At 37.1% G+C, this 25,405-nt stretch overlaps 1 protein-coding gene and 1 long non-coding RNA gene across 7 annotated transcripts in view; one reads left to right on the top strand and one right to left on the bottom strand.

Annotated features, from left to right (window-relative positions):
* RNF111 (ring finger protein 111) overlaps positions 1 to 14,969 on the top strand; it is an 84,824-nt gene extending 69,855 nt beyond the window's left edge. For 2 of the 5 annotated variants that reach the window (XM_008706029.2, XM_040620578.1), the window contains exons 8-14: positions 2,499 to 2,847; positions 4,502 to 4,654; positions 5,644 to 5,770; positions 7,956 to 8,048; positions 8,850 to 8,945; positions 10,028 to 10,155; positions 12,383 to 14,969. In XM_008706029.2, coding sequence (XP_008704251.1) covers positions 2,499 to 2,847; positions 4,502 to 4,654; positions 5,644 to 5,770; positions 7,956 to 8,048; positions 8,850 to 8,945; positions 10,028 to 10,155; positions 12,383 to 12,500 — 1,064 coding nt within the window. In that variant the 3' untranslated portion in view covers positions 12,501 to 14,969. The remainder of the gene's footprint in view (positions 1 to 2,498; positions 2,848 to 4,501; positions 4,655 to 5,643; positions 5,771 to 7,955; positions 8,049 to 8,849; positions 8,946 to 10,027; positions 10,156 to 12,382) is intronic. The other 3 variants (XM_008706033.2, XM_008706032.2, XM_008706031.2) reach the window with 3 other exon arrangements.
* LOC121100223 lies at positions 5,687 to 25,278 on the bottom strand. Of its 2 annotated transcripts, XR_005831970.1 has the most exons (4): positions 24,844 to 25,278; positions 23,692 to 23,813; positions 15,163 to 15,305; positions 5,687 to 5,762 (listed from the first exon to the last, which is right to left on the bottom strand). It is a non-coding gene; the product is annotated as an uncharacterized LOC121100223 (long non-coding RNA). The 2 variants fall into 2 exon arrangements; XR_005831969.1 differs by lacking the exons at positions 5,687 to 5,762; positions 15,163 to 15,305 and adding an exon at positions 15,626 to 16,699.
* Positions 25,279 to 25,405: the final 127 nt, after the last annotated feature.

Raw genomic sequence — 25,405 nt, 5'->3', positions numbered from 1 at the left:
TTGATTATCTTTTATTAGGAACTCAGAATGTGTGGTTTTCTGCCCCCCTCCCAATAATATGTTGAAGCAATGTATAAGTGAGTGTATTTCTTTTTAAGTGCCCTAATAAAGAAGTGTTTTCGATTTAAACTTGTTTTACTTTTATTATTAAAGTAACTTGTGTACATTGTAAGAAGTTCAAACTGCAAAATGACATAAAATGAGAAGTTAAAAGCCCTTCCCTCACATCCCACTGATCTTAATACCTTGAAGATAGCAATTGTAGCTTATAAAACCTGGAAGTTTTCTTTATACACACAAAAGTATATATATGTCTCTCCTTTTAAAACAGTGGGATCATAACAAGCATATTATTTGACTCTCTCTTTTTTCTTTTTTTATAAAACTTTAACAGTACATCTTAGATTTTTTTCTATATTAGCCATAAAAATCTAGGTTGCTATTCTCAGTACCCTCATAATATTCCATTGTATAGTAAATCAACTAGTTCTCTGTTGATGGTTACATTGTGGTTTTTCAGTCTGCTCTTGGGTAGCGTGTTAGGAGTGAGATTGCTGGGTCCAAGTGACATGTTGAACTTTTAGGAAGCAATATCAAGAACTTCTTTTTTAACTGGCAAGAGCACATAAAATAGAGAAGGAAGGGAGATGGTGTGTGGGAATGCAGAATGTCACGTTTCTAGAGTGGTTAGCAATCTGTTTTGTTTAGAATATACAGTGAATTATAACAAAGGCTGAACTTTTTACCACACACACAAAAAAATGGTTACTGTGTGAGGTAACGGAATGTAATGAACCTGATGGTGGTAATCATTTCACAAAGTGTAAGTATGTCAAATCGTCATCTTGTACACTTCAAGTATGATTGTATTTGTTAATTATACCTCAATAAAGCTGAAAAAATGATTGCTGAAGAGTTAAATTGGTTCATTTTGAAACAAAACTTTAAAATTTTGTAGTATCTGTCAGTATTATTTCTTGCATAATGATTATAGAAATAAACTTTGAATTGAAACTGGAAAAAATATTCTGAACTTGAGGAAGGATAGTTAACAATGGTAAAACATAGTGACTTCTGTTTTTATGACCAAGTACTGAGTTTTCTTAGAGTAAAGCCTTTTTTGAAAACATGACATTTAGAAAATCACTTAAAAATTTTGTCTCAGAGTTTATATTGAGCGTAATGAAGGTTTCCTTTAAATACATGCTAGCAAGGTGTCCTTTGAAAATATGGCTGAATGAGTTCATGGTTACCTAACTTTCACCCCTGCTGAATCAGACGTGATTAAAATCGAAGGAAAGTCTTCTGTTGCGAAACGAGAGAATGGCCATACCGCCATATCAGATTCCAAGAAGATCTTCCAAATACAACGAAATTGGGACTGAAGTCCAGGGAGGAAACAAACATTTTTAAACCTCAAACAGATGCATGTCTCTTAGAGTAAGAGAGATGTGTATTCCTAAAAGGGACTTTTCAACAGCCACTTTGAAACATAAAGAATGAAGAAATGGGGGAAGCCATCTTTATTAAAGCTGGCTTCCATTGCAGGTTCTTGGCAAATATGCCCCTTCATCTTCTTAATGTAGCATAGGAAAAAAGGCACGGGGCAGGGACAGAGAAGAGCAGCATTAAAGGAATATCTTTGCAGTCTTGCCCAGAAGAACTCACAAGTTCCTTTCTTCTCTATAATCAGTAATCATAAAGGAAAGCAAGATGTATGTATTTATAAAAGTATAACTTCTACATTTGACTTCACAAAAGCAGAAAACTTGCATATGATAAAATTAAAAGACAATTTGGAAAAATGTTTACACCTTATTATGACAAACCTTCCATGTATACAGAGAATACTTATAAACCAATGAGAAAAAGGTGATTATGAATAGGTAATCTGGGAAGAAATAGAAGTGGTTAATAAATATAAGATTTTTCTCAGATTGGCATTTAATAAATTTAGTTAGAACGTAGGGGTAATCAGGCACTCATGTATACTGTTCACGGAAACGTTACGGTAACCTTTTGGGAATGGTATTTTGTCAGCTGGTAGCTGAGTTTAAATGATTTTCTCAGACTACGAATTCCTTGTAGGAATTTATGCTGCAGAAGCTGTCCATGAGCAGTGCATGTGTGCACGCACTCACATGCATGTACATATGAGAGAGTGAGCACAAGAGGCGTCATACACACAGGTGTTCAGTGCAGCGCTTGGGTTGTTACCCGTTTTTATCAATGGTGATTTCTTTAATAAATGGTGGTACATTTCTATAATAGAATGCTGTGAATCTGTGAATGAAGTAAAACTATATATTACATTGACATGAGAAGATACCTAAGATTTTTCAAAGAAGAAAGCAGGTTGCAATGCAGAATTGAACAGGCTCAAGCCTTAATAAAGTATTCATAAAAATGAAATGTGTACTAATATGTTCGTAAAAGACAAAAGGAATGTATAACAGCAATCTATGCTCAACTGCGTGGTGCCTGTATTTTTTTTACAGATGCTTCTTTGACAAGACCACTTCATCATCAAGCCTCTGCCTGTCCCCATTCTCATGGAAACCCTCCTCCTCAGACTCAGCCTCCACCTCAAGTGGATTATGTTATTCCTCATCCTGTGCATGCTTTCCATTCTCAGATATCTTCTCATGCAACATCTCACCCCGTGGCCCCCCCACCCCCAACTCACTTAGCCAGTACAGCTGCACCAATCCCTCAGCATCTTCCTCCCGCACACCAGCCTATTTCACACCATATTCCGGCCACGGCCCCTCCAGCACAGAGACTGCACCCTCATGAAGTGATGCAGAGGATGGAAGTTCAGAGAAGGAGGATGATGCAGCATCCAACGTATGTTTTATGTTTGTTTGGTTTTTTAAAGATGATCACTCTGTGTTCTTTTTCCTTCTATTTCTGTTGGGTTTTAAAACTAAAAATCTTTAGAAGTGATGTAACTATATGAAATCCTCAGTTCACTAGGAAATTCTTTACTAACTAGAATCTTCCTTTGTCTCGTCCTGAGTTGTAGGTGCTCACGAAACAAGTTTATATCAGGTTAAAGAAATCAGACCCTTTTCAGGATATGACCCCGGGTCAATTATTTTTGTAAACCAGTCGCTCGTTCATCAGTTTCTTCAGTATCCCATAGTAGAGATTAATGTTACAATCGATGGTCCTGAGGAACAACACACAGAAGTGTCAAAGATTTAGTAAATGCTCCCAGCCAGAGGGAAGAAGAGGACTAGTAGAATTTTCAACAACTGACATTGAAAAAAGTCTTCTTCACTTCGTTTATTTATAAACTTAAATATTAAAATACACTTTCCAAGCATCATGAAAAGACTATAATTGAACTTTTTAAAAATTGAGGATATGATTTTCTAATCCGTGGTAGCAAACTCTGTTGGTCTAATTCTGCTTGTGTATGTTTGTAAATAGAGTTTTATAGGTAAACAGCTACACTTGTTCATTTATGTGTTGTCTGTGTCTTCTTTCACACCACAAAGACTAAATTGAGAAGTTGCAGTAGAGACCATACAGCCTAAAGAGCCAACAACTTTTACCATTCAGCTCTTTCCAGAATGTGTTTGCAAACCTCTCTGTTTGCAAAACTCTTGATCTAATTAATGATCTAGCACATGGGTAAATTCTTCCTTTAGTTATATAAGGTTATTTCCAGAGTCTCTGGCTATTACTGGCATTCTCATATAATAACTCCTGATATAGAAAGTTGGCAATTTAAAATTCTCATCTTCCAGTATCTAGAAGATTACTTGTTTTAAATCATTAAGCTTAAACATGCAAAATCTGTAAATACATTAGAAACTGATAGGAAATAGGGATTAGACTATAAAAATGAATCCCGTGTATGGTTTTGTTTTTTAAGTGCCATTTGTTTAGAACTTTATGACTTTTTATATTTATAAACTTGGCTGACTTTAGACTAAAAAGAGAAAATATAATAATCTGGCATGCAGAATAAAGAGTGTGAATGGAGCTAATATCAGTTTCCCAGATATGTTAACATGTACTTGCATGTGTTTGAATAAAATGCATAAGGTTAAAAGTTTTTTCTCTTAAAATAAGTTTCATCCATTAAAATGGATGAATGTCATTACAATATAGAAGCAAAGCAAAATAGTTTCCATTTTCTTCCCTTATATGTTTATATAAAATGACTTTTTTGTGCCTACAGCATTTGCTGTGGTGTTTAATTTTTAAAATTTTATCACCATTCATTTCCCATTATTCTGTTTAAAATATCTGCTGTAAAGATAATGTTAACATTGCATTTTTCCTTGGATGATATTTGAATTGGAGGCATTATAATAAGCAGTGAGAATTGTGGGGTTATGGTTTCTTGATTTATTAATCATTATATACTTTTATATTTTTGTAATTTATTATAGAAGTAATTTTATTACTAATTTATAGATGTTTATAATATTAATACTAGATTGTTTTCCCTACATTAAGAAATAACCAATTATTCAATTATTTCCAGTGGTCTTTTTGTGTTCTGTGTTTCCAGGCGGGCACATGAACGGCCCCCACCCCATCCGCATAGGATGCACCCAAACTATGGTCATGGGCATCATATTCATGTGCCTCAGACTATGTCCTCACATCCTCGACAGGCTCCAGAGAGATCTGCCTGGTCAGTATCTTGTTTATTTCAAAGTTATGCTCAGCAGCCTGTAGTGGAAACGTCAGAATAGATGCTTTATAGTGGGATGCCATGCAGACGGGTGATATGGAGAAATTAGAATTCCAGCTTATCTGTGAGGCACTGGCTCTGGGCAAGTTACAGAAACCTGCGGTGGAGAGAGGAGCTTGAGTTCTGGGGCAGAGAACCATGTCAAACAGGAGTAGAGCTTTTTTGTTGTTTTTCAGGGGTATCTGCCATCAAAGTTAACTCCCTAAATGGATCTTTCACAACTTCCTTACCCACTCCCCCACCTTTGTACTCAGATCTGCTTTACCACTCCTAATCCCTGTTTATTGACAAGGGAAATCGAGCCTGTGTCCTAGGCATGTGGTCTTTTTTAGAGAAATGGAAGCCGATTTGCATCTCTGTCTGTAGGCAGAGTTTGAAACTTTGATCCACAATGACATTTGAGGCAAAACATAAGAGAATAAGTGAATGAAAATTGAGTATTTACCAATTTTGTTCTTTCTTAAATTTTGTTTACCCTTACTTTATAAGGTATAGAAGTGTTTGTTCTTCTAATTATCTTGATGCCAACAACCCACAGACACTATCCAACAAACAAAAGCCCTGGGAGCGTCTGTAACATTCATATAAACCAGAAAATGAGGCTATTGTGTATGATCCTCAAGTGGAATCAGACTTTTAGATTGGAAGGAACCTTAAGGGTCATTCATCATGTTTCCTTCGTAGGATGTGAAACTGAATACATATGCTTTGCTTCTCATGGTCACAAAATTGAATTTTTGAGTTTTAATTGCTGAAATGAATTTGAAATTAATTACGTCTTTGGAGCTAAATTATCTTTTTCTCAGCTGTGTCAGTTAAGAAACTTTGTATTACTTTAAAAAATATTAATATACTCCCCCATTTCTGTTGGTAAAAAAAAAAAGACACAGTAAGGATGGCTAAAAGATAGTGTTCTCATCGTTTGTCAGGGAACTGGGAATCGAAGCTGGAGTGACCGCAGCTACTTACACACCTGGAGCACTGCATCCTCACTTGGCCCATTACCATGCACCTCCACGACTTCATCACTTACAGCTGGGAGCTCTTCCTTTAATGGTAAAATAGAAGAATTTCAGAATTCTGACATAGTCTCCTTCTAAAGTATTCTTCCTTTTCTAAATTAAATACTTTATTGGAAAATTTTTAAATGTTATTAGTTGTTGTGTTTTAATGGAATTTGAGAATTATTATTATTAGATTGAAATTGTGCTATAAAAAGATGTAAGATATATTAAAGTCTGTATTTGTATTTGCATTGTGAAATGTACACTTAATATAAAAAATGATAGTTTTTTCTTCTCTACCAAGATGACAATCTTAATCCACTGTCACTAGAACATATGCTTTATTTTGTCACACCTACTAATAGGTCTGTTTTGATACGTTCATCCTTTATTTTTTGATCTGCAGGACTATACTGATTCTCTGTCTGATTTGAACAGATTCAGATCTTGTTGATACCAATTTGAGTTCTAAAGAACAAGTTCAGCAAAAGTATATTGAGTTTACTGTTCATAATACCTACTAGTTATAAAAGTGGTACTAGTAAGGAAGTTTTTTCATCTCGTGGGGGTAAAGACATTGCAGGAATGGTTTCCAAGATGCTTTATTATAGCTGTGACTTAGGCTTTGGAATTGAGAATAGTACTCTTAACAGTGGTTATAGCATGTAAGGAGCTGTCAAACAGCAAAAGCACAAGGAACTCCAAGTAAGTTGGTATCTGTAGGTCTTAGGGATGGGGGTTACTCAGCAATAAGAAATAAAGCTGCCTTCCTGCACAAAGGAGACTGAGGGAGGGTTACAGGGCAAGTGCAGGTTTAAATAATTTGAGGGGCAAGAGTTCCTTTCTTATTTCTAGTTTTCCTTAGAGATGTGTAGGAGGTTAGGTTATCTGCTGAGAGCTTGGTAGTGTTGATTTTGACTGTAAGGAAAGTTGTAGATATTTGAATAATAGGCTATGAAGGTTAAAAGTTACTGCTTATTTTAAATTCTTTTCAGTTACATACGAATTGTCTCTTAAAGCCATAAACTTGCTAGAAGTATGTTGTGATTCAGTGGAAGCTGACTAAAAAATAATGTTGGAGATTTATTCATAATGATGGAAGAATGGTACTCTATACCAGAATCTCCCTTTTTAATACAGTCTACTGTTGTTATGTACGGTAGTTACATTTTATAAAGTTGTGCAAACACTGAGTAGGTAAATATAGAGCCATTTTTCTTGCGGCAAATATAGGGTTAGGTTATTGCAAGCCTCTGGTCACAGCAGCCAGTCAGTACCGAACCTTGTTTTGATGTCTGTTTCAGTTTAAGACACCTTATTTGATATGTATTATTGAATCATTAGCATTGAGCTCGTGGCCAACAAAACTCATGCCTGAATGAAGCTTATCTACACACATTTTACCCATAAGGCCTATCACAGCCTTCTTGCACTTAGGAATACTAGCCCCCAGCACTTAAGTTTGGTGGCCATTTTAAAATCACCAGTAAAAAGCACAAAAATGGAAACTCAAATAGATCACAGAAAGACCCTTGTTTATAGTATAAGAGCTGAAGCAAGAAGGCGGAGCCTTGTTCTGTGTGTCAGGCAACTCAGATTTTTTTGCTGCTGTGTACGTGTCCGTGAATGATGGAGAGCACAGGTATTGATTTTGGAGTTACAAATAATTTTTATCAAGTAGGCAAGTTCATGAATAATGAAGATTGAGTATGCCTAACAAAAAATTAGAAAACAGTATTAAAACTTTCACTTACAGAACCAAACAAAAAAAGGAACCAGAGTACCTTTGGCTATTAGGAAGTTAGAGGAAGGGAAATAAGTTTTGTTGGAAAATTTTGTTCATTTTTATTTCATAATATGGTTTAATAAAGTTCTCTGAAACTGACAAAATCTTAGGAAAATTTTGCACTTAATATGTTTAGCCTGCCAAGAGCATCAGTATTAACTTTGGGTATTTTCTATTTAGGATTCTTTGTGCAAAATAAATCAAATAGAAGAAACCTGTTATCTCATGGAAAAGCTTTTTTTTTCTTCTTGTATTTTAATAGTTATTTTAAGAGATTATATTTGAAGAAGAACCTAACCCTTTTACAGAGTGCTTACTTGGAGTCATGTGTACTTATTGAAGTTGAATTTTGTGAGTAGCTGATGGAGAGAATGGAGTGTCTCAGTTATTTAGTGTGTTAAAACATGAGCTTACTCTTACTTGATTTAGCCTATGTCTTCTATTAAAATAGGTTCCTGACATGGCAGGCTATCCTCATATTCGTTACATTTCATCAGGATTGGATGGAACATCATTCAGAGGTCCTTTCAGGGGCAATTTTGAGGTGTGTAATGCAATTAATGAAGATATTTGTCACAGTACCTTTAATGTAGAGAGAGAATATATGTATTATTAGTATTCATAGTTGAGTTGGATTGCTGCACTGGCTGGGGATCAGAAGGCAGCACAATGTCTGAATTTTTGATACTGCTTCTGGGGGTTATTACAGAAAGATTTAATAAGCAATATTAATCTTCGTATCAGAGTTATCCACATAGTTAAAGGTGAGTAAATAAAAATATGTAATATAAAAGAATATAGCAGTTTGTGAGATCAATATAAATACCAGAGAAAGAACTATACCATTAAATGTGGGGGAAAATCTCAACTGCTTTTGACTAAGCTTATTTTTAGAGAAACACTACTGGACAAAAGAAACCTAAGTAACCTAAGTTCGTAGCTAACTATCTTTTTTGAATTTTCAGGAAGAACAAATCATTTGAATATGATTTGAAGTTTTGTTTTTTTCTTCTTGTCAGTTTGGAAGTTGGAGTCAGAGGGACTTTGAACTATCCTTTCATTTGTTTCCCTATTTTGCTCAATGATTCCATCTTCTCCACGCATACATACTAACTGACTTCTATAGTACCACGTAGTAATATGGTGTCCTAATCTGTAAGGATAACTTTGCCATACTACTACATTGGCTGAGAAAAGAATTATAAACATTTGCCTTACCATATATGGCTTTTGTATTTACGTTGCAGGTTTATAAGTATGGAACTTTATTGCTTTTACAATATTAACAGTGCTGTTCAAGAAATAATCATCCTGGCTTTAGATACTAATTATTCTTTACCTTCAGGAACTGATTCATTTGGAAGAAAGATTAGGAAATGTGAATCGTGGTGCATCCCAGGGGACAATTGAAAGATGTACATATCCACATAAATATAAAAAGGTAAGAATTTATCCTATAAAATGTCTATATATTATTGTTGAAGTGCATAAAATTTAATATTATGGACCTTTTTTGAGATTATGGAGTCTAGCAACTACATTATTTATTACTAAAACAGCACGTATGTAGTTTTTTGTTTTTGTTTTTTTTTTTAATAATTGACAGTCTAAAAATACATATTCGAAGTTTCTTACCCTGCCGACCCCAGTCTTCCTTCCCAGAAGAAAAATCATAGTTAAGGCTTTCTTAGGTAATCGTCCAGATATTTTTATGCATTTACAATAATGTGCATGTGTATGGATTTTTTCTTTCCCTTTCAAAAGTAACACAAAGGGGATGATATGCACAGTTTTGCACATTTTCTTTTCCTCCTCTTTCCTCACTCACAGGTCACCCGTATTCTTTTTAATAGCATATACAAAATTTCATCATATGGCAGTACCATAATTTAACTAGCCGTTTATTTGGACATTTAATTGATTTACATTTCTTATATTCTACCCTCAATTCCTTATGTAGTAGTATATCTGGAAGTTAAGGAGCAGACATGTTAAATAAGTTTCTTTCAACAAACAACAATGTCCTCTGCTACACAGAGAACAATAAAGTATGAAAATTACTGTTCTTTGTATTGTTTTATCTGTTTTGTAAGTATATTAGTGATTTAGGTCCTTTCAACTATCTAAGTCCTAAATGTCTTCTAATTTAAGTCCTTTCAACTAAGCTAAAGACTATAATTAGCATTAATTTATTTGGGTATTATTTGAAATACTCATTAGTAAAATAAAATTCATGTAGCTATACTCATGATGGAACAAAAATAGAGTTTATATTGTGTATCATCCTAATTGTGGATTAAAAATAATAGAAACTAATGAATTTCTGTTACATTTGATTTTGCTTTTGATGCTATTTCAGGGTCTTAAAAGAACAGTTGGTGGTAGTCACTTAATTCATCCATGAATTCATGACAGCTGTACCTGGGAAATGTGGGTGTGAATGTTTGGTTTTGTTTTGTTTTTGTTTTTCAAGTAAACACAGACTTTACTCAGTTGTTCAATAATGTCATCTCTACTAATAAGGTAACAACTGATTGGTTCTCACAGAGGAAACTGCACTGCAAACAAGATGGGGAAGAAGGGACTGAGGAGGACACAGAGGAAAAATGTACTATCTGTTTGTCTATTTTAGAGGAAGGTGAAGATGTGAGGTAACTAGACATTAATTATCTAAAATCTGTTGTCAAAACTGTACAAGAAATTTTATTTCAAAGTAGACTAGAAACCAAATAAAGATTATTCCTGGCATTACCTGTTACCAATATCTGACATGTAGAATTGCCTTTTTACAGTGAGAGGAAGAATAGAAGGATGAGTCTTTGTATTACCAGCAGAGGGGTTGGTAGTGGAAAATAGATGCCAATTTTAGGGGTACACCAAGATTTGGCCAGGGAAGTTTCATGATCAAATTGTCTTCTATACATCTTTCAGAAAGGAGAATTTGGAGGCTTCACAGCCTAAGACAATTATATTAATGTATTCAAAGCTTAAAGAGGGCAATCCTCATTAGCTCCATGCAATTTGTCTTACAGTATCTTTTATAAATTAGTTTTGTCCTGAAATTCTCAGTTTATAAGACTCTTCTCTCCTTGCAGTTTTGTGATTTAGAAATGTAACTATGCTACCCACTTTAATTTTAGGCTTTTTCTTCTTTTTTTTCTTTCTTTTCTTTTCTTTCTTTCTTTCTTTCTTTCTTTCTTTCTTTCTTTCTTTCTTTCTTTCTTTCGAGAGTGAGTGAGGGGAGGGGCACAGGGAGAGGGGAAAAGAGAATCTCAAGCAAACTGTACACCCAGCAGGAAGCCCAACATAGGGCTCATTCCCATAGAGCCTGAGATCGTGACCTGAGCCACAATCAGGAGTCAGATGCTTAACCTACTGAGCCACCCAGGTGCCCCAGGCATTTTCTTTTTATAATCTCTTAAGTAATTGTTATATTTTTATTGTCTTTCCTCATGTAAGATAATATGTGTAGAAACAAGTTCTATAACATATACAACAGAACCACATGATGATTTTGTTGCCCTAACATGTAAGGATAACTTTTTCATATTTCTTCAGTTGGCCGAGAGAGAAAAAAATTACGCACAATTGGCTACCGTACCACATAAAAGGCTATTTCAAAAACGTTTTAAGATTTTATTTATTTGAGAGAAAGTGTGAGCACACGAGTGGGGGAGAGAGGGAGAGGGAGAAGCAGACTCCTCGCTGAGCAGGGAGCCCAATGCAGGCAGATCCCCCAGGACCCTGGGATCATGATCTGAGCTGAAGGCAGATGCTTAACCATCTGAGCGACCCAGGTGCCCCAAGGCTATTTCAGAACACTGTATTTCCAAAGAAGGTTTATAAATATGGAAGGTAATTATATTTACAGCATTGACAATCTTGTTCACACAGTAATTGGAACACCTCTTTTTAGCTACTGATTTTATAAAATATTAGGAAATCTGAAAGTGTATGACAATTCTTAACAGTGGATGGAAGTAGAGCTGGACACTTTAATCAGTAACTCTATATCTCACCGCTCATTTAGATTTAATATTATCATGTATTGCCTGGAAACATTATTTCTCAATTTCTAATTGATAGCCTAGGGTTAGTATAGTGAAGTAACCATTTTCTTTTAACCTACTTTTATTTTTTCCCTTAATTTTTTTTTGAGATATAATAGACCTATAACGTTGTATTTATTTCATTGTATTACAACATGGTTTGATAATACAAATATATTCCAAAACGGATTAACCTAGAGTAGCATGATATTAAGTGGATATAACAATATTATTGAAAACAATATTATTAACCTTTAATCAGTCATGTACTCAAGTTTAATGTATAAAAATCCTCTAGATAAAAAATAATATTGCATATTAACATTCCTTAATTAATATATTTACTGTAACATGAATGCTACTGTTTTTGAGAATTAAATGAAATACATTTTTAAATGCTGAATAAATGCAGTGATTTGATATTAAAAATATATTTGCAGTATTATGTCACAGGGAACATACTGCCAACCTCATTGCATTGGCAGCTCAGGTATAGAAACCAAACCGGAATAATTGCCAGGATAATTGTCATTCTTAAAATTCTTATGATTTTATGTAATTTGGTTCCATAGCTGTGACAGTTAATTATCGTGGTCATTTACACATTATATTGCCCAAAGTAGTAATTTAATATAGGTGTAACTCGTTAGAGAGATTGGGTATATGGTTTGTTTGTTTTGTTTTTTTAAAGAAGGGAAAGACGCCTAGTAACTTCAAAACACTGCTGAATTATTACATGTTATCATTTATTTAAAAGTAAATGCCACATGCAGTTGTCATGAAATTCACTTCTGCAATTTTTGCTTTTTGTTTTGTTTGCCTGTAATAGACGCCTTCCCTGTATGCACCTTTTCCACCAAGTGTGTGTTGACCAGTGGTTGATTACCAATAAGAAGTGCCCCATATGCAGAGTGGACATTGAGGCCCAGCTGCCAAGTGAAAGTTGACACCATGTTTCAGAACTCTTGCCCTCCCTCTCATTCCCATCCTCCTGGTACTGCAGTCAACCAAAGATGGCGTGACTTACCTGCGCAGATTTGGAAGCCTTGAACTTAAGAGTGCGGCTCTGCTGTATGGTACAACTAATGCTAGACCTACAGTTTATGTATACAGTTGAGTTTGATGTATTTATAAAAGCTTTTTTTTCTAGATTTGACATTTTTCCTGTATCATTTTACTGTATTTTTGCATGGTTCCTTGTATTGCATTTCTTTGCACATATTATGGGCTTGTGACCCTAAACTTGCAGGCAAGATTAGCTGCTTTAGTAAGTAGAATTTTGTGGTCTTTTTGTTTTTTACATAGTACCAGGTCTTGAGAATTATGAATTTTTTTATCCATTACTAACCTTTAATTTAATCAATCATGTACTTTAGTTTAATGTATAAAGATCCTCTAGAAAATGATAATATTGTGTATTAAGACATTCCTTAATTAGGACAAAATGGCTGCTGTATATTTACAATATGGAGTTCTGAGTTAAACACCATCCTTAATAACTGGGAACAAAATACAAACCATATTCAATCAGATGCAGGTGGTATTCATATCACCAGAGTGATCAATAGAAATTTTCTTGGTGTATCCTTTTCCTTTCAGCACAATGCAGATAGAGTTGAATATTGATATCATACATTTAGACTGCTGTTCTGATCGTATTTATCTTTTTCCTACATCGTTTAGAACTTTATTTCCCTGAGTCAGTTTTTGCTGCTGTGAAACAGCTCTGATGAACACTAAATACTAATTTCAATTAGCTGGATTGTACATACTTGCAGATTTAACAAAATTTTAGGGAAATTGAAGAAGACATGTAGAATTTTGTTCAGTCTTCTGCTAAGCACGTATAGTAAGGATATCTGCTTAACATTGATTTTGTAATAAACACATTCAGTCAGGATTTAGAATTGCAGTCATTGGCAGGTATCTCTGCATTCATAGAACTTCTAAAGGTCCCAGGATCACTTTTAAGGGATTTTATTAGTTTAAAGATAAATAAAGTCAGCTGAATCTACATGTCTCTTGTTTTATTTCTCTTTAAACTTGAAAACAGTAAATCTGCAGATACTGTGAGGCACAAATTATACTGTCAACCTACTGTTGCTCTGGTTTTAGACTCCCACTTCATACATTACCAAGAGTCGATCACTGATTTAAAATTTTTAATTTCTATAGTTAAGATTTACTGCATAATATAGAATATAAAGTTAAGTTAACATACTAACATTTCTCCTTTGGAGAAAGTTTTAATCCACTTCAGGATGCATATTATCAAGATACTTTCATATACAGGATAGCCTAATTTTATTTGTCTAAATATGCTTAATATGCCCCAGATTGCAAATGCATCAGTCAGTAACGTCACTGTCTGTATGTGGAAGACATGTTCCCATGGATCATATGTGAAGATGTCAATAAGCTTGCATTAAGCCACCTGCTTTGTAAGTGGATTGATTAATAAATAACTTATATTTCTATTGTCTTTGTGTTTCATAATTAGTTTTATAAAACAGTTTATATTAAACATCCTGAAATTCAAACATAGTGATCTCACTCAAGTTGACATTTGCATAATTTTCATATTCATTCAGTTATGGCTACTTGGGTTTTTTTTTTTTTTTTTTTTTTTTTTTTTTTTGGTATTAGTAAATGTAACACTGTAGTAATTGTCAGTATCAACATGCTTCAACATAGTTATGTGTAGAGATGGAGGATGGACTATGGTTAAGAAATTTGGATGTAAAATAACTTTTTTAAAAAGAATACTTGATCAGGCTGTAGTTGTTGAAGGGCAGAGGAGGGAGACAGAAAGAGTGACCATAGTCCATGCCTGCCATCTTACTAGGAAAGGAGCAAGTAGCCTGTCGTCAAGTAGCCTGTGATGGATGTAGGACTTTGCACTGGAAAAACCAGGGTCCCTGTCAAGGGTGGAAGAAGTATATATGGGGAGAACTCTATACAATGGAGTCCTCCTGATGTTCCCCAAAACACAAGAAGAACAGATAGATTTCTCTATTTTTTAATATTACATCAGATTTAGATGCACGACTACCTGTTGACCTGTTTCATAATTGCTACTGATTTTTTTTTATGTAGATAAAGCCTTATTTCTTTAAAACTTATTTAATACAAATATGTGGCATAAACCTCGATTGTTAATGCAGGAGCTTAGTAAGCAACTGCAATTAGTTACAGAAAATGTGATTAGTAATGAACCAAGTACAGAAGATAATAATTTTTAATATTTTAACTTTTGTGCTTTGTTTTTGTGTCTTCCATATCCTGCTGCATCTTATGTCAAAATGAAAATTTCAGTGATAGCTGTCCAAATACTTTAGAACTAAAATTCTTTTGTCAGAAAATCCTTATTTTTATTGTTGTTAATATGCAAGTGATAAACTGATATTTGAAACATTTTTCTTACTCTGGTGACTTTATTTTAGCTGCTAACACGCTTCATCATTTGAACCATAACAATTTGACATACAGAAAACTCTTTTAAAAATGGTATTTGTAACACTTAAACAGACTCTGGACATTTTACTATTAGTTTTTCATAAATGGGAATACTTGAATTCTGTAGCAAATACAACCTGATTTCGAACTTACCTTCCAACTCCCCTGGAAACACAGTTTCTTACTTCTTGAAGACTTCATGGGGCACCTGGCTGGCCCTGTTGGTAGAGCTTGTGACTCTTCATCTTGGGGTTGTAAGTTTGAGCCCTGCCTTGGGTATAGAGATTACTTAAAGTCTTAAAAAAAAAGAAAAAAGACTTAATGTATCACAATATTAGATATGTCAAGGTTGAAATATCTTCTCTCAGTTAATGACTCAATCATCTTGAATTAAGAATTACAGTTGACCCTTGAACAACATGGGTTTGAACTGCATGGGTCCAGTTACACGTGGACTTTTTTCAATAAGTAGAGTATAGTAAATGTATTTTCCTTATGTTCTTTTTAAAAATTTTTAAAATGTTTAATGTTTTATTTCTTTGTTGTCCTTATGATATTCTTAACATTTTATCTAAACATTTAAATGTTTAATGTTTTATTTCTTTGTTGTCCTTATGATATTCTTAACATTTTCTTATGATATTTAAATGTTTAATGTTTTATTTCTTTGTTGTCCTTATGATATTCTTAACATTTTCTTTCTTCTAGCTTACTTTATTGTAATACAGTATGTAATACATATGTTGTACAAAACATGTTATGAGTATGTAATCGATAAGGCTTCTGGTCAACATAGGTTATTAGTAATTAAGTTTTGGTGGAGTGAAAAGTTACACATGGATTTTCCACTGTGTGGTTGGTGCCCCTAACTCCCCCGTATGGTTCAAAGGTCAACTATATGTCCAAAACAACTATTTCTTTTTCTTTATTCATTCATTCTTTCATTCTTTTTTTTTTTTGAAATAGGCTCCATGCTGGGCATGGAGCCCAGTGGGGGGCTTGAACTCACGACCCGGAGATCAAGACCTGAGCTGAGATCGAGAGCTGGACGCTTACCGACTGAGCCACCCAGGCGCCCCAAAACTATTTCTTACTAAGAAAAATAAACATTACCTATTTTGTGGCTGGACCTACTGGGCACTGTCTCCTCTCTGCCCTGTGTATTCTGTACAAATTCACAGGCCACACAAATGATTTCTGTAGTTGTGGAAAGAATATAGGTTTTGGTGTCAGACAAGGGCTTTGAATCGTGCAGCTTTGAACAACTTAAGCTTTCTGAGCTTCATCTGTCTCATCTATAAGACAGAATGGGTTGTTATTAGAATTAAAGGAGGTAACAAGTGCAAAGAGCTTTGCATGTAGTACAGTCGTGCTGTTAAATATTAAACACTAAAACTTTGGCAGTTCCTGCATAAAATTGTCAAAAAAAAAAAGAGTAGAAGTTCTCCCAGTGCTCACTGCATTCCACCCCACCACCCAAACAGCTACCCTTGCCCTTGATAACCAGTGGTAGCACAGCATGGTGCTGAACCATAGATGATGTTTGTCACTAACCTTTCTCTTCTAGGATCCGAGAAGATAATTACTAGGTAAGAAAGAACACTCCTCTTCAGCCCTTCTTTGATGGGTTGGAATTTCTCTTCTAGTAGAGGGATGGAGGATTCCCAGCAGACTTGCCTTCTTGCCTTGCCTTTCAGTCAGAACAGGGGCACAGTTAGTTGCCCATCAATACCATCCAATGCTGTATTTTAGGCACCCGTTGCCACTGGATCAGAATTGGCAAAGGGTAGGAAACCATTCATCCTCTCTGATCTAAAGGAAACTTTTAAGGAGAAATTAACAACTAGAATTTCTCATTTTCCCCTGATTTTTTGCTCACCAAATTGTGCAATGCAAGGACGTGGTGCCTTTTAAGGTTTAATTAAGTACCTACCACTGAGAGCTGCTTCTAGGCTTATTTTTAGGCCAATAGCTATCACTGAGAGCATATGGAAGGTATGGGTTTCTAAGAGATGCTTTTGATTAGCCCAAACAAATTGTATGTCTCTTTTAATTCTTTATCATCACTACAGAAAATGGACTGGATTCACTAGAAACTAATTTTCATTGTGGGCTCTGCTGAATCTTGAGTGTGAACTTCTAAATCATTTTTGCTTTAGGTGGTAATATTCAGTCTCTATGTGGGGGAAAAGCTTTGGGAAGTGCAGAATTCTGCAGATTGTCATTGATACGTTGTGCTCTGTAAAGGAAGAATTTGATTTTTTCCACTGCCTGTGTGATTGGTAGCACAACTCAAGACACTCAAGTTTCCAATCTGGCAGTTCAAGGATGACCCAAAGCCTGCCCTTCCCCCATTACATATGTGGAAATTCTTCCATAATATGGGATGCTCCAAACTTGCTATCCTAGGGATTCTATCCTTTAGATTTTCAAGAGCAAGAGATTTCATAAGAGGAGTGTTGGACAAGGGAACTGGAAGAGATGTGGTAAGTCTCCCATCCACTGCATCCCAACCTGCCTTTAAAAAGGCATGAATGTCTTCATTGAACTGCTATCGAGACTACCATGCTGTTAGCATTTGCTCAGAGAATAAGTTGTTACGGTGTACCTGGTTTCCTTGAACGTCACTATTAGCCACACACTCCCCAGAGTTTTGTATTATCTATTGCTGTGAAATAATTATGTGTAACTCTAGAACTTAGTGCCTTAAACATCAAACATCTCAGTGTCTGTGGGTCCAGATTTTGGAAGCAGCTTAGCTTGGTGCTTCTGGCTCAGGGTCTTTCATGAGGGTACAGTCAAGATGATAGCCGGGGCCCTCAGTCATCTGAAGCCTTTACTCGGTCTGGATGATCTGCTTCTAAGCTCACTCACATGGCTGTTGATAGGTGGCTTTGGTCCCCTATTGGCTATTGGCCAAGAGACCTCTCCTCGCCCTATCAACAGCATTGAACAAGCCATCTTGGAGCTAGTCCAGATTCAGGGGGAAGGGAGATAGCTACCCCTGTTAATAGAAGTGTCAGCAAAAAGATTATGACTATCTTTAACCTACCACAGTTACGTAAAACGAACCCTCCTGTTTTGTTAGAATTACTACTACGAACTACTGGTTTTTTCCCTCCTAAACCAAAGTTTAGCATATGGGAAAGCCATGTGTGTAAAATGATGTTATGTTCTCACACATAATCAGGGGAATCAATAATGGAAGAACTTTAACTTCTTTATGCTGATATTCGAGTAAAAGAAACCTATGGGGGGACGCCTGTGTGACTCAGTCAGTTAAGCTCAGGTCATGATCCCAGGGTGCTGGGATCGAGTCCCACATCGGGCTCCCTGCTCAATGGAGAGTCTGTTCCTCTCCCTTTGCCTGCTGCTCCCCCTGCTTGTGCTCTCTCCCTCTCTCTCTGTCAAATAAGTAAAATCTTAAGAAAAGAAAAAAGAAAAGAAAAGAAACCTATGGGATGGAGATAGCTAGGTATTTCTGTAATTTAGAAAGTCTGCAGCCTTTTTTTTTTTTTTTTTTTTCTACAGAGAGAGTGAGAAAGCACAAGCGTGGGGAGCCACAGAGGGAGAGGGAGAAGTAGGCTCTCTGCTGAGCAGGGATCCCAATGTGGGACTCGATCCTAGGACTCTGGGATCATGACCCGAGCTGAAAGCAGATGCCCAACTGAGCCACCCAGGTGTCCCTCTTTCTGCAGTATTCTTGATAGATGATTATTGTGATGGTTAATTTTATGTGTCAACTTGACTGCACCATGGAGTACCCAAACACTTAGTCAAACATTGTTTTGGGTGTGTGTGTGTGGGTGATTCTAGATGAGATTAACATTTGAATATCTGTAGATTGTGTAAAGCAGATTGCTCTCCCTAATGTGGGTGGGCCCTGTCCAATCAGTCGAAGGCCTGAATTAAAAAAAAACCCAAAACATCTTGGAGCACCTGGGTGGCTCAGTTGACTGGGTGTCTGCCTTTGGCTCGGGTCATGATCCCAGGGTCCTGGGATCAAGCCCCGCATCAGGCTCCTTGCTCATCAGGGAGCCTGCTTCCCCTCCCCTCCCCTTCCCTCCCCTTTCTTCTCTCTCCCCTCCCTCCATTCCTTTCTTTCCCCTCCTCTCTCTCTCTCACTCTCTCCCTCTCTCTCTTGACACCTAACTAGTGCAATTATCATGCCTCTGGTTATATTCTTCCAGTGATGATGAGGTCACTACTTATTGAAGCACATTTCTTTTATAAAGTTACAGTTATTACTATTATTGTTTTGGTAGATGTTCCTATAACTTAAGTCATAGGGTCCTATTCTACATTCTAGAGCAATGCAAAAGTAAGTCTGGTGTCTTCCTGTATGCTAACTCGTCAGATGTAGGGACAGCTATCTTGAATTTTTTAAGTCTTCCTCAAGTGAAATATCCTTAGTATCCTTGACTTTGTTTAACCTGGATCTTAAGCATCTTCGCTGTTCTTGTCACCATTTTCTGGATACTTCTAGTTGATTAATGTTCCTCAGAGTATGATACCTATAAATAATCATTACTCCAGATGTGATCTGAGCTTAAAATATATGGAGTTACCTGACTTCAACTCATGTTGATGTGTTAGGTCTTGGAATGGTGGTATTTTCTAAGGGAGCATAGGTTTCCTAAAGGAGGGGTGTGCAAATAGAAGGAATAAGAATGAATTGGAGGGGCATCTGCTGGCTTAGTTGGTGAAGCATGCAGCTATTGATCTCGGGGTTATGAGTTTGAGCCGCATGTTGGGTGTAGAGATTAAAGATCTTTAAGAAAGAAAAAGAATTGGAAATGGGTTACAAACTGAAGGGAAATGAGACAGTCTTCACTCTGTCATCTGTGTGAGATGGGGATTGGCTCTTGTGTCCAAGGAGGCCTGCACATTCCCAGGTGCAAGTTAGTCCAGCATTGGGGCCGTTAGTGAAAAATCAGCTTGATATTCCAACTGGGACACTCCATTCTGCAGCTCCTCAGTATTCTACCAAAGCTGATAGGATATGATACAAAAATTAGAGTTCCTCACAATATTTATCTGTTGTAACAGAGAACAGGAAATGCATAAATAATTGAACACCATAATTTTATAGCTCTTGAGTCAATGGTTTATTATCCTCAACAGAACTTGTACCTTTTCACTTTCTAAGGATGAGTAAACTATATTTTTATTCTCTCTTTTACCTTATCTCTATATTTTAAACACCATGAGGGCAGAGACCCAGTTTTCATGCCTTTTCCCCCATCTAAGTAGTATGCACAATGCCTTGCTCATAGAAGGCATTAAGTTTATTTAAAAACAAAGGGTGTGTCTGGTTGGCTCAGTCAGTTGGGTGACTGACTCTTGGTTTCAGTTCAGGTCATGATCTCAGGGTCGTGGGATCGAGCCCTCCCCTCCCCCATTGCATCAGGCTCCACGCTCAGTGGGGAGTCTGCTTGAGATTCTCTTCCTTTCCCTCTGGTTCTCCCCTGTATGCATGCACACACTCCCTCACTCTCTCAAATCAATAAATTTTAAAAACAACAACAAACATGGATAATTCACAAGCTTGAGATCCAGATTTTAAAGAATCAGTTAGAGTGGAGGCCCATGGAGGCACTAAAAATGTGTTTGTTTCTACCTCTCTGGGTCATCTTGCTTCTGAGCAAGTTTACAGGCCGTAGACTGGGACATACCCATGCACCCTGTTCAGCCAGTAATAGGTTATCTGGTTACCTACATGGGATAGGTAATGTTGACCTATTGGTTAAGGTGAAAGATGTCAAGATGATGCAAGCAAGGCAGAGGAAAAGGCTTTCTTTTTGTAAGAAAAGTGACTGACCCACCCTTCCTTCTCCCAAAGAAATTAGCAATGGAAGTTACTATTTTTATGTTTAACTTGGTTTGCATAACTCTTGAGAGAAAATTTTAATGTAACTACTCAAAACTTTCACATTCATTACAATTATTATCCGTCACCTATGTTCAGTTATTTGCCGAGGTTCTGTCATTCTTCCAAAATTGCCCCTCATACCTGTTTCTATTTTTCATTTTTCACACTCATCCAAGTCAAATTTTTGTGACATCTCACCTGGGAAACCTTTAGCTCCCCAATCCACTACAATCCAGTCTTCATGCTGCCCAGTGGGTCAGCTTTCTAAAACAAAGCTTGACCAAGTCATTATCCTTCTTAAAAACATTGCATGATTCCTCGTCTTCTGGATCTTTTGTAGCTTTATCTTTAACATTTCTATGATCCAAATGCGTCAGACTACTTCCTGTTTTCCACAGATTTCTTCCCACTGCTCCCACTTCTTGAACACCTTTGCCATCCCCGCCTGCTAAATTCTTTTTTTTTTTTTTTTAAGATTTTATTTATTTATTCGACAGAGATAGAGACAGCCAGCGAGAGAGGGAACACAAGCAGGGGGAGTGGGAGAGGAAGAAGCAGGCTCATAGCGGAGGAGCCTGATGTGGGGCTCGATCCCATAACGCCGGGATCACGCCCTGAGCCAAAGGCAGACGCTTAACCGCTGTGCCACCCAGGCGCCCCCGGCCTGCTAAATTCTAACCCTTTCTTCAAAGCTCAGCTCAAATGTTTCCTTGTTAGTAAGCCTTCCTTCATCTACCCAGAATTAGTCTTCTCCTTTGTGCTCAGTCTTTTATAGGTTCTGCCTCTTATAATAATTTTGTCCCTATTTGTCCCTCATTGTTTTGAACTTGAGGGCATGGTTCATACTTTATTCTTCTTTGTTCCCTGCAGTGCCTTGCAAAAAGTGACATTTTAGTGTTAATATAGCAAATATATTTTGTCTTCTAGCTAGTGGAGAGAAAAAAATCAGAAAGGTAGACAGAAATGGATGGGGGTGGGTAAGAGAAATGGGATAAGTGCAACTGAGGGAGAGAACATGGTAGTATATTAGGAAGATCGCTGGGTTCTGATAAAAATCTGGTGAAAATTGTAATTTGTCGATTACCTCATTCACCGATATATAAATTATATATTATGTATATTATGATGATATGTAAATTAAACTGGGCCCTTCATGCCCTATGGTCTGGAATAATGGCAGCTGAAACTCACAAAGGACAGAAGTAGAAAAGCATTCTTTAAGGATGTAGAAACCATGAACATGAGCTGAGCTTTTGGACTTGTCTTATATACTAGCAGGTAACCCAAATGTGTCCTAATAAATATTCAACAATAAATAAGAACCTTATTTATTCTAGGCACTAGAGATAGAATGGTGCACAAAACCAATACCCCTGCCCCCATGAAGCTTACATTCTAGTGCATTTGTTCAAATTAAGTAGCCCCTGGGTTAAGCTTCAGATGGTCCTAGTGGCCTGCCTTTGGGACTTCTAGAAGGGCTGTTAGGTTTCCAGCCCTGAACTGACCTACGGCAATTTTTGCTGCGTGAAGTTCTTGAGTTCTGCAACAGTGGCTATCTGTGAAGTACTCCCAATGGGGGAAGGTCCTGGAAATCTGAGAAAAAGAATCCCAAGGCCAGGAGAAAAGGGGCGTATGTACCTGAATAAGAAATTGGAAGTGAGGAGGGTCTGACAAACAGCAAGCAAATCTTTGACCATTCAGAACAGTTCTGTGAGCCAAGACTGCAAGCCCCTATCCCAAACTGGGGGATTTTGGTGTCAGAAAAGAAGAGTTCCCATCTGGCATTCCAGGACCTAAACATTTGTGTGAGAATCTCAGAACCTCTGTCTGTCTCTGACTCCCTTTCATAGTGTTGGAATACACTAGGCAACAGCTAGCTACCTTGAAGCCCAATACCTCCTGCCAAGCCAAGCCATTCACCTTGTCTGCAGTCATGCCAGTTCAGTACCGGTGGTCCGTGCTTTTGCTTGGGGTGCTCCCTCTGTCTGCAAACATCTTCCTTCACCCTATATCCACTGGAGTTTGTATGTACACCTTTTCAAAGCAGTACTTGACCAAGAAATTGAAATGAATTGATTATGTGGAATTTTACCATACTGTAAAGGGCCATTGGCCTTTAAGAAATTTATTTTTGGTTAATTTAATATTTGATTTCCTTCAATGACTGTTTCAAAGTTTTCCCACTCTTTCTGCCACATATAAATAGAGTGACAATGGGTGGAGTGACAAATATAGTGGAAAGATCACAGGCTTTGGAATCAGACTAGAGTACGAATCCTAGCTTTGAAACTCAGAAGCACTATGATTGCAGCCAAGACGTTTAATAGTTCTTTTTTTTAAAAGATTTTTTTTAAATTTATATATTTGACAGAGATAGACAGCCAGCGAGAGAGGGAACACAAGCAGGGGGAGTGGGAGAGGAAGAAGCAGGCTCCCAGTGGAGGAGCCCGATGTGGGACTCCATCCCGGAATGCCGGGATCACGCCCTGAGCCAAAGGCAGATGCCTAACGACTGCGCTACCCAGGAGCCCCAGACGTTTAATAGTTCTGAACCCTAGTTTCTTCATCTGTCAAGATGGGATAATACATGAGGAATGTTAACAAGACTTATTGTGGTGATCATTTTGCAATATATACAAATATCTAATCATGTTGTATACCTGAAACTAATGTTATATGTCAATTACACCTCAATAAAAAAATGACAAAACATTTCGATAATACTACCGACTTTATAAAGATTGTTATGTGGATTCAACAGGAAAGTTTATATAAATTAGTATATAGGAACTGTGATCAATAAATGTTACCTGAGAGAGGAGGGAACAGGAAATATAGGAGAACTAGGGGGCCTAGCTGGCTCAGTCAGTACAGCTTGTGACTCTTGATCTCCAGGTCCTGAGTTCAAGCCTCACATTGGGTGCAGAGATTGCTTAAAAAAAAAAAAAAGAAAAAAAAATATGGACTACAAGGCATTAAACAAAAGGCTGAATCAAAAAGTTTATTTGTAAAGTTCCAGGTTAGTTGCAGTGAAGGATATAAAAAATATTTCCATTTTTAATGAAAATACAATCTGTCTAATATGGATTAAATTATTCAATGTTGACAATGTCAAGTCAGTTAATAAAAGCACTTTGCCATTCACATCATTCCTGTTTACAAAGCCCTGTGAGTGGGTGAGGATTGTTACTTTCATAGTTCTAGCTTTTGATATCACAATATTATAACAAGTAAAAATAGAATTTTACTCACAACTTCAGTGCACTAACATCTATTTTTCCTTCTTAAGCCCTTTTCACTGGATACCTAATATTCAGTAATCAGTCAATGGATACACTAACATCTTTCCATGCCACATAGCAGCTGCAATTATTTGGATTTTACAGAAGAGGAAACCAGTTTAGAAACGTCAGATGCAAGGGCAAGGGCAGAATTTAATCCAGATTCCTTAACTTCATTCAAGCCTCCTTGGTACCCCAGTAACAGTAGTAAAAAGTGGTAGAACAGAAAGCTTGCTCAAATTCTTGGATGGAGGCTGCCATCAGTTGTCATTCCACTACCTCTACCGTGGGCGTTGGACCTTTCCTCTCCCTTTTTCCCTTCCTCTTTCCAGTCTTGACCTGATCCTCCCACCCTTCTGCCCAAGGCTGGATTACACCCTCTTTCTCATTTTAAAATCTGTTACACGTCATCGGGTAATTTATTCGATGAATATTTCTTTTCTTTTTTCTTTTTTTTTAAAGATTTTATTTATTTGACCGAGAGAGACAGCCAGCGAGAGAGGGAACACAAGCAGGGGGAGTGGGAGAGGAAGAAGCAGGCGCCCAGCGGAGGAGCCTGATGTGGGGCTCGATCCCACAAGCCCCGGGATCACGCCCTGAGCGTGAAGGCAGACGCTTAACGACTGCGCCACCGAGGCGCCCCTCCACGAATATTTCTTGAACACCGACCATAATACATACCGAAGAATGCGCTAGGTGCCGGTCATACAACGGGGAGCTCACATGAATCACGAACCACACAAACCACATTTACCTTTTTATTTTCCTCTCCCTGGGAGTCTTAGCTTTTGAGTAAATGCCACAATTCCCACTCCTTTATCACGCGTTTGAGTCTCAACCACCTAACAGTACTGACTCTGAACCGCTTAGGGGTGTCTACTTCCCCACTCAGGCCAACCCAACCTAGACTCCCAACTCGAAATTTCCGGAAGAGGAATAAAGGTCAGAAATGGCATTTCCAAGGTGTTTCCTAGAACCAACTTCCGCCCAGCTAGTAGAAACGTAGAGAGATTCTTAGGTGAGACCTACTCAAAATTCAGAGAAGGCGTCCTACGTCTGAGTCCTCAGTGAGAACATTTCATTTTTGTTGATCTTAGAGGCCGAGATTTAAAAAAAAAAAAAAAGAAAGACAAAAAAAGACAGTAGGCGGAAAAAACAACCGTTGTCATGACAACCAAACGGGTCTGGAAAATTCAGCCAATCCGCCTGCGGGAATGCCTCCGGCCTAGCCAATAGGAAGAGC

The sequence above is a fragment of the Ursus maritimus genome, unplaced genomic scaffold (genome assembly GCF_017311325.1).
Source record: "Ursus maritimus isolate PB19 unplaced genomic scaffold, ASM1731132v1 scaffold_35, whole genome shotgun sequence".
Lineage (NCBI taxonomy): Eukaryota > Metazoa > Chordata > Mammalia > Carnivora > Ursidae > Ursus > Ursus maritimus.
The sequence above is the reverse complement of the archived record's forward strand: the minus strand, read 5'-3'. Positions and strand labels throughout refer to the sequence as shown.